The sequence below is a fragment of the Artemia franciscana genome, chromosome 10 (assembly GCF_032884065.1).
Source record: "Artemia franciscana chromosome 10, ASM3288406v1, whole genome shotgun sequence".
Taxonomy (NCBI): domain Eukaryota; kingdom Metazoa; phylum Arthropoda; class Branchiopoda; order Anostraca; family Artemiidae; genus Artemia; species Artemia franciscana.
The window spans coordinates 32,845,112-32,857,138 of NC_088872.1; the positions used below are offsets into that span (position 1 = coordinate 32,845,112).

A 12,027-nucleotide genomic window follows, 5' to 3' on the forward strand; every position below is an offset into this window, starting at 1 on the left:
TATCAACGTGATTAGGTCTGAGAATTTTTTGCATTTAATAATTGTCTTGGGATAAATCCTAATTGTTCTCACTTCCAGTCAACTGGTTGAAAATTGCACCATCCTCATCATGCTTGGTCCATATCCTTGCCCGTCCCCCGCCAAATCCCAAAGGTAAATCCTTCCCTTACCCTTCTTCTCCAAAGCATCATAGCATTAAATTAAAACCCTAGCCAGGAAATTCTCAGACTCATCAAGTCACCCTGTCGCGACACCCCAATCGGATTGTTTTTCCTAAACTTTTAGTTACTAATTCTGAAAGTCTTAATTTTGAAAAGCTTACCGAACTCGAGGTGCTTTAAGAATTAAATCTAATAGATATTATAGCTATTACTGAAGTACAATCCCATGACCCAGGGTCCCTGCGCCTGACAAACTATTCAAGAAGAAACTCCGTCCTTTAGACCACCCACTAGGAAAAAAGGGGGCGGTGTTTTGCTCTTTACTTAGAGTAACCTTTACCCAAAGGTTATTCGAGTCCCTAGTTTATCCGAGTATGATGAAATTGTCTGGCTAAGTATTAAACCAAAAGTACTCCATCGTCCATTTAATATTATTGAATAGCTGTTTTTTATTGCTCTCTAAAATCAAAATATCAATTTACAACTTAAGTTCATCCAGCAATTACAAACAAGTGCTGATTTTGTTATTTCTAAGTACGCCAATGCTGGCTTTTTTTTTAGCTGGCGATGCCAACGACCTTAAAATGGATTATTTTTGCTCCTCATTTAAAGTAAAGAAAATTGTTAAAATACCAACGACTCGGAGGAATACCTCTCTTGATGTTATTTTAACTAATATGCATAATTTTTACAGTCCTCTCGCAGCTTTGCCCCCATTAGGTGGGACCTATCATCTTTCGATTCTCCCCCCTCCTAAAATTTTAAGCATTCGTTCTCCATAATTTATGGCATTTACCACCCTCTCCAAAATTCTGGTCTTCTTTCTTTTGGTATGTGGCTGAATATTGAAAATTGGTCTGATATTTATAGTTTAAAAAATCTTGATGGGAAAATGGCTACGTTCCACAAATTTAACTAATTGATAAATATCACATTTGTTCCCCAGGAAAAAGATTTAAAAGGTGCTCCAGTGATAAACCCTTTATTAGCGAAACTATAAAAACACTAATTAGAACCAAATTGAAGCTTTTCAAAAATGGTAAACCGGATGAAGCAAATAAACTAAAAAAAAATCGATTAAAAGAGCAATTCGTAAATTGGTACGATCGTACTACAAAAATAAGGTCGAAGAATTGTCCACTAATAAACAAAAAAATTGGTATTCCGAGGTTAAAAAGCTCTGTCGCTTAAGGAGCTTAACTTCAATCTACCCAAGTCTCCTGATGTTGCTGTCAATAATCTAAATAAATTCCTCACTTCCATTGTCCAGAGCCTTCCAGCATTGCTCGGCCAATTACCAACAGGAGCCCTATCTCCTTCTTTTCCCATTGTTTCCCCGTCTGAGATAGAAAGAAGAATTGAAAAACTAAGAAAAACAAGTGTTTGTCCTTTGGATATCCCGTTTCCTCTTATTAGTGCCTTCGGTGACTTCCTTTCTAAGCCCTTGTCTTTCCTGTTTAACGAGACTGCCGAGTCTGGGCGAATTCCAGCAATTTGGAAACAGGGTTTCATAGCCCCTTTGAAAAGGAAAAAACGAAAAACCTGGTTTTAAAGGCCTTTGTCCTATTATTCTGACTCCTATTTTCTCGAAACTTTATGAAGGATTCCTTGCAGATTGCCTAAAGGAAAAATCCTATCTCTTACTGAACTGAGGCAATTCGGGAACCTAACATCCAAATCTGCTTCCCACTACCTCGTTTCTCTTATTGACCACATCGGGAAAATCCTAATCCCTGGCTAGATTTAGTTTCCATTGACCTTCAGAAAGCCTTTGACCTTGTTAACCACATTATTTTCATTGAGAAACTTGTCAGCGAGTTCAATATATCCCTTACCGGTGAAATTGGTTGCATCCTTCTTAACAAATAGATCGCAGGTTGTCAAATACAGTAATCATTATTCAAATCCTCTCCCTGTCCACAATGGCATACCCCATGGTACTCTCCTAGGTCCCCTCCTTTTTTCAGTCATGATTAACAGCCTCGCGAAGAAATTTCCTGACCGATGGAAATTTTTTGAACATCAAACGGTTGTTGAAACTTTCTTCAGAAATTTAATAGGCAACCTCATTTAAACTACTTGGCGTCACAATTTTTTCAAATTTAAAGTGGGATATCCACGTTAAAGACATCATCCATAGAGCTAATGTGTCTATCGTCCTCCTTAAGCCCCCAAATAAATTTAGCGTCCCCCTTTCCCACTCCTTAAGTATTTACACGTCTTTTGTCCACCCGCACCTCGAATATGCTTGTCCAGTTTGGCACCCTGGTATCTCTCGCGAATAATCGGAAAAAACTGAATCAATCCAAAAAAGAGCCTTGCAAATAATTTCTAAAGAAGGCAAGGTGTCATACTCTCTGCTCCTAAAAAAAACTAGTTTGGAAGCCCTTGAGCGAAGGAAGGTTTCGTTGTGCCTCCGTTTTACAAAAAAATGAAATATCAAACCCTCAGACAGCCATTTTTTCCCCAAACGGCACTCCCCATCCAGATTATGGCCGACTCGAGCTGTTTCTGAGCCCATCCCCATTTTGTCCCCCATTCACTGCGTTACTTCCAGATATGAAAAAACTTGTGTAAAAATAAATAAAACTTTATGAAGGATTCCTTGCAGATTGCCTAAAGGAAAAATCCCATCTCTTACTGAACTGAGGCAATTCGGGAACCTAACATCCAAATCTGCTTCCCACTACCTCGTTTCTCTTATTGACCACATCGGGAAAATCCGAATCCCTGGCTAGATTTCATCGGGAAAAAAACTGAATCAATCCAAAAAAGAGCCTTGCAAATAATTTCTAAAGAAGGCAAGGTGTCATATTCTCTGCTCCTAAAAAAACCTAGTTTGGAAGCCATTGAGCGAAGGAAGGTTTCGTTGTGCCTCCGTTTTACAAAAAAATGAAATATCAAACCCTCAGACAGCCATTTTTTCCCCAAACGGCACTCCCCATCCAGATTATGGCCGACTCGAGCTGTTTCTGAGCCCATCCCCATTTTGTCCCCCATTCACTGCGTTACTTCCAGATACTGTGACTCAAACTTTTCTTTGTGACTCAAAGTCACAAAGAAAACACAAAGTGAAGCCTAAATAAAAATAATAAACAAAAATTGTAAAAATCCTCACTTTTTTTATATTGAGAGGGAATAATAAATTCCCTAGCATTAAGCCTAGAGAAAAAACAATTATACGAAGAAAGCACACTAAAACCGATGGGGAGTTTGCCTTAATTATTAAACTTTCAGGATAAGTCTGTCGGTATGTCCATTCAGCCAGGGGGAATTTCAAAGAGAGTCTGAAGTTGAACCCAAAGACCCAAGCATATACAGAGTTGATAAGCAGGCTGTGTAGTAGTAGTAGTAGACAGGTTTAATAGCAAAAACTTGACAGCTGTCGCTGATTTGTGTTTCTTTACAACATATACAAAATCAAGCTACACTTGTAAATATAAATAAAACTATAAATATTAACTCTTATTATACATTTTGACGAAAACCGGGACGAAAGAATTACCATATCGGTTTGTTCTTGCTTTAACGGGAACTAACTTATCTTGCTTTCTCGTTCTTGATGGTAGAGGTTGATCAGGTAGAATGTCACAGTGCTGAGATTTAGAAAGCAAGTACTTTCCGAAACTCATTATCAGAGTTTCGTACCGTTTTGGAGTGACGGCAGTCCTAGCACTTCCAGAGCCTTTTCGTAGGGGATGTCACGGCGGCCCAAGATGATCGATACCGCTCGCTTCTGAACTGATTCAAGCTCCTGACAAAGATACACGGTTCTCAGTGCTGAGGGCATCCAAACAGGACACGCATATTCCAGTATGGGGCGGACATACGCTATGTATGCATACTTAATACTCTCTGTGTTTGCACTGAACCTACGCATACCGTTTAAAGTCTGTAGACTAGCGTTTGCACTTTTAACCACGTTTTGGCTCCATAACATCACTTTTTAGCGGGTTAAAGCACACTATCTTCGACTTGTCCACATTAATCTCAAGATTTAGCTCCGCGCACTCTTTTGTGAAAACACTGAAAAATTTGAACTGAACTGTGGCGTCACAACTCCGTTTTATACTCAATATTTCAGGATAAATGACAGGTCATCCACGAACTTGTAGCGGTCGTCATAGTCAGCTTTTAGGAAGTTAATTACAGACAAGAATACAATAGCTGCAAGCTTAGTGCCCTGAGGGGCTCCACAGGTGGATGAGGACCATTCGGAATTGGTATCACCTTCGTAGAGAGCAAACACACGATGCTTGAGATTAAGGACAGCTACAATGTGATTGATTAGATCAAATGCCTTTCGGAAATCTATGGCACCAAGGTCTACACAACTGTGACCTTTTTTGACCCACTTAAGGAGACTATCGTACATCCTCACTAGGTACACTGAGGTATTACAGTCTTTCAGTCCGCCGTATTGTCTCTGGTCGATAGATCCCTGGATTTGGTCAAGTAAGACCCTCATGATAAAGGTCCCGGCCACTTTCGCCAGACATGGTGTTTGCGAAATAGGTCTAAGTTCGTCACAGCTCTTAGGGTTGGTAACCTTCGGAATTATTCTATTGTAAGCTTTCTTCCAAACAGCTGGAAAGATCCCTATACGAAAGCAAAAGTTTATCAGCACTGAGAGTGGTTTCGCAATGAAAGGGGCGTATTCTCGAATCAGTTTGGGTGGGAGTTCGTCTGGATAAGCTGAACAGTTTACTTTTACCTTCATCAGGGTCTTATATGTTGTCATCTCATCGATAACAACTTCACCTTCATCTGCACAGGAGTCAAGTATTTCAGACTTCTGGGCTTGTGTGGGAGAAGGAAATGAGGTCCAGATGCGGGTGAAATATTGATTAACCTCATCAGCAGTTGTGTAAGTTCCGTCAGGGTGGCTTATTTTTATGCTGTTATGAATGGACTTGCCAGTGATTTGCTTGACCGCTCTGTGCCATTTCCTGGGATTAGTGTGCCTAAGACTGTCCGAAAATTTCTCACGCCCGTAATCTTTCTTCACACTTCTCGTGAGAGAGTTAATGTGATTTCGCAATTTTTTCGCATTTTGAAAATCTCCTTCTTGGAAAAGCTTGCACTTTTTTCGGATTAGTTTCTTGATTTGGGGAGTTATCCAGGGTTTATCACTTTCACATCTAGTCAAAGTCTTTTCAGGAAAAAACTCGAGCGGTGATAGGTACTTCAAAATACTTTCTTGGGACATATTTTGGTCTGTAGATCCATTCACCTAACCTAACCCCTTTCCAAGGTTGCAAAACGTAGCTTGTCTAGAATTTTACCTTTTCAATTTAGAAGAAATTATTAATAACACCACAAATCTTTTTCGCCTGACTTTCCTGGTAATTTTAACATGTGATTTATTATTACCTGCTTTGAAATTAACTTTACCAATTCTGAAGGTAGTGTTATCACTACCAGAAAGGTTCTATCCCATCATGGATGCTACAAAAAAATATGGATTCAAACAACAAATTCCACAACTTCTTTTAGTTACGAGCATATCAAGGAGGCACACTCGTGCCTCTTTAAAGAGGCGAACCACGACAATGTTAAGCGATCTTCGGTTCCAGTGGTCGCAGAGGGATGGGGAGGGATGCATCTCGTAGCCCGAGCTCCAACTAAGAAACCTGACAAATTTCATCCCCCTCCGACTTTTCCTTCATGGGGAAAATCTGGCCGAAAGTTTCGACCCCCCAACCCCACCCCCAATTTAACGTTGTCCGATCGGGCTGAAATTCACAAGTTGAGGTTCCCTAGGGCCCAGGAGCTTATCCGCGGAATTTCAGCTGGATCCGATAACTCCTTCCCTGTTTTCCAGAAACCACGCATAGCCACTTAATGTTCATGTTCTCCTTTTGTTTTTTTTTCGCCACACCTACAGGTCACAGCTGACATCGGATCTGGATGTACGAAGACTCATTCGTCGCGGAATTCTCCGAGTAATTTTGCTTGAAAGTTTCGTCGGAAAATCTTAACCCCCCGATTTTCTAGCTTAGAAAAACCCCATTTCCCCATAAGAGCCCATGTTAAGTTTTTTGTTGTTAAAAGTTACGAATTTCAACATTCAAGTGCATCAAAATGATCAGCTCGACATGGTGAGACTGACTGAAAGCTTCAAAATATTCTGTCTTAATCCGTAAAATTTTTATTTGAGAAAAATTACAGAAACCCTTTTTTCTGCCACGCCTACAGGTCACAGCCGACATCGGATCTGGGTGTACGAAGACTCATTCGACGCGGAATTCTCCGAGTATTTTTCCTGGAAAGTTTCGTCGGAAAATCTTAACCCCCCAATTTTCTAGCTTAGAAAAACCCATTTCCCCATAAGAACCCATGTTAATTTTTGAAATTCTTAAAAGTTATTTAAAAGTTATATTTATACACATGCAGGTATTTCGACTTCAAACAAGCCCGGTTAGCTCAGTCGGTAGAGCGTGGGACTTTTAATCCTAAGGTCAAGGGTTCAGGTCCCTTATCGGGCGGTTTTTTTTTCACAAAATATGAAAAAAACTTCGTTTTCTTAAAGAGTTAAAGAGGCTGCGTCCCAAAGTCGAACCTTAAAACGTACAGGAATTAGGAGGCAGTTGGGGGGCTGCCGCCCCCCAAACCCCCCGCTTTTAAAGACTCTTTTGTACAGGTTTTTTGTTTTGTTAATTAAAAGAGGGTCTTTCCGAAGCCAAGAGCGGGGGGTTAGGGGGCGGCAGCCTCCCTACAACAAAAAACCTGTACAAAAGAGTCTTTAAAAGCGGGGGGTTCGGGGGCGGCAGCCCCCCAACTGCCTCTCCTAATTCCCAGGTTCGACTTTGGGACGCAGCCTCTTTAACTCTTTAAGAAAACGAAGTTTTTTTCATATTATTGACAATAAGTTGATGTAGGATACGAGCACTTTGACGGTAGGACTCTTGATTCTGAGCATATTTCCTACTTTTTTCTTTTGTTTTAACCCACCTGTGTTGCTCAGCCAGGTAAATAAGAACTTCACAGGCAGGTGTGTCTGTCAATCATATTCGAGTTTTATAGCTCTCTGTTTTAAAATTTTGATTTCTCCATATTTTATTGATGAAATTAAGCTTTTCCCTGTTCCAGGCGCGTTTCTTTTGAGAAAAAGTACAGATGATTAGCCTGATGTGATCATGTAACAGGCTTAGAAAGGACTATGAAAGTTGGAATAGCTTGAGAAAGGTTGGGGGAGAGCAGCAACGTCAAATGGGAATAAAGGAGGCTGGAAGGGACCAAAAACGGTAAAAGCAATTTTTCTGAAAAAAAAAATTGGACGAATGGAATCATCACACAAAAATTCGAAAAAATAGCAATGCACAACACAGCCATGTACTTAGTACACATATTTATTACTCACTTGAAACGTGAGAAAACGGCGGCGAATAGTGAGCAAATGGTGGGGGAAAATCTAAACGTTGCCAAGAAAAAGAAAATGCTTGGATTAGCAACTTTACCACAATTTTTAGATTATTGTAACTAATCTTATGAATTCTCCCTTAAACGCATAGTTAGCTTATTTTGATATCTTTTATGAGGTCATATCCCTTAAACAAAACCCTTTGGGCATGCCAAAAATAGGTCAGACATGCCAAAAAAATACAGTTATCACATTTAGTTCAGTAATACTTTGTGTGCACTGTGAAACGCTCGTCCCAATTTTATTTTACAAGATTTTAGGGAAAACTTTATCCCTAAAAAAAGAAAACGAAAATGAAAATTTTCCTTTTTTAAATAAAGGCTTCTTTAAGGCACACATTTTTAATGTACTGGAACTATTTTAAGGTGATGCTAATAATATTTACTTCATGCATTGCTATTTTCAAAAATCTTACAAATACAAGTTCATTGGAAACTACTATTTTTGAAAACTGGCTTTCACAATGAGCGCAATAGATTGCACTTATACAATTAAGCACTAAAGATCTCAAGATGACCATGCTTGTTACAAGGTCAAAAAGCAGAATCCTTGTATTTTGGAAAATAAATTGACAGAATAGTTTTATACAAACTTATAGAAATACATTGGGGCAATCCCAAATTAAAATTATCAGTTTAAATAAAAATAAACTGAAAAACGTTCATTTACAAGCCTTCAAATTAATGTAACACTTACGTGCCTGACTCTTTTTGAAAACTTCCAATCCAGAAGGAGAACAATTTTTGCATAAGAAGACATACGACAACATAAATGGCACTAATTTTCCAAGCTGCTGTCCAATACACAACTCATGATACCACTTAAAGCAGCTAGCGCACAGAAGTTCAACTGAGTTTAGATTGCGCTCTTTCCCACTGAAAAAAAAAATGCTTTGAAATTTACAACCGTACTCTAATATAGAATGTAAATGTGCTGCAATCTTGAAATATTTACATTTCGATAAAAAGAAATAAAGCAAGTCTATGTTTGGCAAATTCCATCATAGATGAGAAAAGATCCTAAGGAAAAATAATCCGTTTTGGTGAAGGGTTAGAACAGTCATTGAGAACAAGTAGACCTCCAGTGACCAAGCCCTGTTGCAGCAGCTCCAGCGAACAGGCCATACTTGCAGAGAATCACATGGGACTATAACTCACCAAGAAAACTTGAGTGGGTTGAATATTTCGTGAGGGAGTTCAGTGCTCCCAACAAAAGCACAGAGGAGTTTTATGAAAAACAGCTTGACCTTGTTCTTTCAAATAAGACGAAATCTTTCCTGTTTTTGTTGCCAAGTGCTGTTCACTCTTTGATTCCAAAATAAAATAAAAAATCTTCCTCTGGTGTAGATTTATTTCAGCAAGGCTCCTGCAACTTGCAGGTTTGTTAATTGAGCAACAATTAGTACTACAGTTTCAGATGATCCTTGTCCATAGTGCAATACCTTTACAATTTTGTATTGGACATATAACTCCCATCCTTAAAAAGGACAAACAAGATACTTCTCTGTGAAGTTCTAATCATCCCACTACTATCCTGTGTACTACTTACAAGCTCTTTGACACATTTTTGATAAGAGGCATTGAAGAAAATTGTCCCCCCACCTCCTTGTCAGTTTGGGTACCAGCAAGGCTTAGGTAAAGAGCATTTTCTCTTTCTGCTTATAAATGTGTTTAAGGATATTGAAGAAAGAGGCGATTTCTTGGTCTTGTACTTATTGTTGGAAGAGCTTTTGACTTGTGTATATTTTTGCAGATTTTACTTGAGGCCCATTTGAACAGTACTGATGCTGCAGTAATTACTTGTTTAAGATACGTATATAGAAATCTGAAGGCAGGAATTAAAGATGGTAGTCAACTATTTTCAATCCTGAAAGGTGTATGCTAAGGAGCTCAGACTTCTTCAGTTTTGTTTAATAATTGTGTTACCGGTGCTCAGGATAAGTTGAGCTGTACATTTATCTTCAAAGGAGCTGACCTTTTGTTAGTTACATTTACAGATGATTTACTGAACCTTTCCCGCACTTTCCAAGGATGCTCTTTGACTTTAGAGCTTCTCCAAGAAGAGTACAAACAAATTGGTTTGAGCTTTAATACTGATAAAACAGTTGTTCTACCATTCAACTATAAAGGGAATAGAAATTCAATAAATCTATCTGGCTCTGAGGTCCCTTTTGCTAGCCACCTTACTTACCTGGGCATGCCTATTGGAGCAAACCTGAAAGAAACTGTCTGGCAATTGCCACAGCCTGGCAATGAAAAATTATGCTAGTAAGATCAAGGCTGTGTATGCCTCTCTGGCTTCAAACGTTTGATATCTCAGTAGATTTCACTGTTCTTAGTTATATAATAGCCTAACAGTTCCTTACTTACTTACCCTTGCTTGGTCTTTTTTTAACTGTGGTAAGAGAAAGCCTGTTCATCACATTTATTTTAAATTTGCAAAGTATTTAATGGAACTTCCAACTTGAACAAGTAACTCTCTTCTCTAAAGAAAGTATCAATTGGTAAACCTAGTTGGGGTTATTGAGAAGCATATTCGTGATTTCTCTACTGAATGCCAGAAGTCTTCCCATCTTCAGTCATTTCTGTTTGTCCCTTGTTTGTAGTTGTCAAAGTGTGTTTTTATTTCTGTTTTTTTTTTTCTTGATTTTTACTCTGTCTTTTTCTGGGCTCCACCCAGTTTTCGTGATGGGTTATAAATAAACTGACAATGATGATGATTATTACTATATTTGGAAAGAGCATAAAAAAGAAGGTATCAGCATACAATTCAGCCTATTGAGAAGGAAATATGTTAAGAAACAATTCTTACATCATAATGTGCAAAAATTGTAGTTAAATATTCTTAAAAGCACTTCACTTTACTTCACCCCAGCCCCCCCCCCCCCTTAATGTGCAAATATATAGCTGAAATTACATATTTCATATGCATCACTCTTTTGTTTCAACTTAATACTCTTGCAACTTATTTTTTTTCATATTATGAAGGGACAATTGTTTTCTTAACCTGTTTCCTTCTCAGCAAGCATAATTGTAAACTGATACAAAAAGGAATAGGATAGTTTCGGAGTGCAGCTAATATAGCCACCTTGGAATTTAGCTTATGTTTTTAGTTTAGTTTAGCTTATGTTTCTGTATTTGTTGGCAAACTGGACAATTTCCTCCCTCTAAAATCAAAAACCAAGTGTGTTTACCTTTGTTGATGTGTCAGTTATGGAATCTTGCATAAATTTACACTAGATACAAGGCTATAAGAGATTGTGTAGGCTAGTGATTTAATTGTTGACAAGGTAATTATTGTTTGAGTACTGGCAGGGCCAGATTTAAAGCTTTCATGTTTCTAGGTCTAAGCATTTTTTTGAGATTTTCAGAGAAATCTCCAACAACTTGGGAATAGTGGAAGCACTGAACAAGAAAAAATCATGGTAAAATTCTAGTTTAGCTACTTTTTCCTGTCTTGGAAAGGGGGTAGGAGAGAAAAATGAAACTTTCAGTAATAAATCCACGGCCAAAAACATACTCTGGGAATGTATTACCAAGCTTCCATGTTAACCCTCTTCTAATTTCCAAGTCTTAGAAATTTGCCAACTTGAAAGGTATACCTATATCTACTGAAATAAAAAAAAAACACATTATATCTTACTTTCAGTTATTTGTTTCTTTTTCTCTGATTTTAGTTCTGAAAATGCAGTTCTTGTTGTTTGAGTAGAATTTTAAGCCATATCAATTGGTTTTTCTACATTTAGGAAATGTATTTGTAGATCTTTAAAACCTTATAAGTTGAGATTAAGCAAAGTTGTAAAGCAAAAACAAGTTTTCATGTACTTCATTTAAGCAAAAGATCTGCTTTGCAAGGTTTCACTTTCATAACAAAAATTTTTAAAGGTCATCAACTGAAGATTATGATATACTGTGTATTTGTAAACTGACCCCTAAGAACTCCTGCAACCAGCTGGCAGAAAACCATATCAAGATACCTGGATATTGCCTATTCTCAAATCTGTTTTTAGCCCCAGGAGAGGCACCGTCATCTACATAAAGGATGAAATACAGGTTAGAGATTTATGTATTTATTAATACCAAATACGGTAAGCTTTCAAGCTTGTCGCACTTAACATGATAAAAAGAAATTATGACAATACTGACAACATAGTACATGCATACAAGTCAATGAAAATAACAACTACAACAAACACTGACAAATAATACTATAAATTATTTTAAAATGATTTACTTTAAAAATTTGTTTCTGCTAGTTTTGTTTTGAATCTGTTTATGTCATCTGTTAGAAATGTTTCAGGTGGATGGTCATTCCATGGCTTCCACACCCTGCTGTAAAATGATTATTCCACAGGGAAAAACTATTTTATTATTTAGGAATTAACGACGCTTCTTGACTACTATGGTCCCTGCGTTGGCCCTGCAGTGCATTCCTGCAGCGTGA

At 38.0% G+C, this 12,027-nt stretch overlaps 1 protein-coding gene across 1 annotated transcript in view; it reads right to left on the reverse strand.

Moving 5' to 3' along the window:
• Window positions 1-12,027, reverse strand: part of LOC136032092 (set1/Ash2 histone methyltransferase complex subunit ASH2-like) — a 57,235-nt gene that overhangs the window by 39,249 nt on the left and 5,959 nt on the right. Inside the window, exon 2 of the mRNA XM_065712232.1 lies at window positions 8,281-8,459. Within this exon, the coding sequence (XP_065568304.1) occupies window positions 8,281-8,459 (179 nt within the window). The remainder of the gene's footprint in view (window positions 1-8,280; window positions 8,460-12,027) is intronic.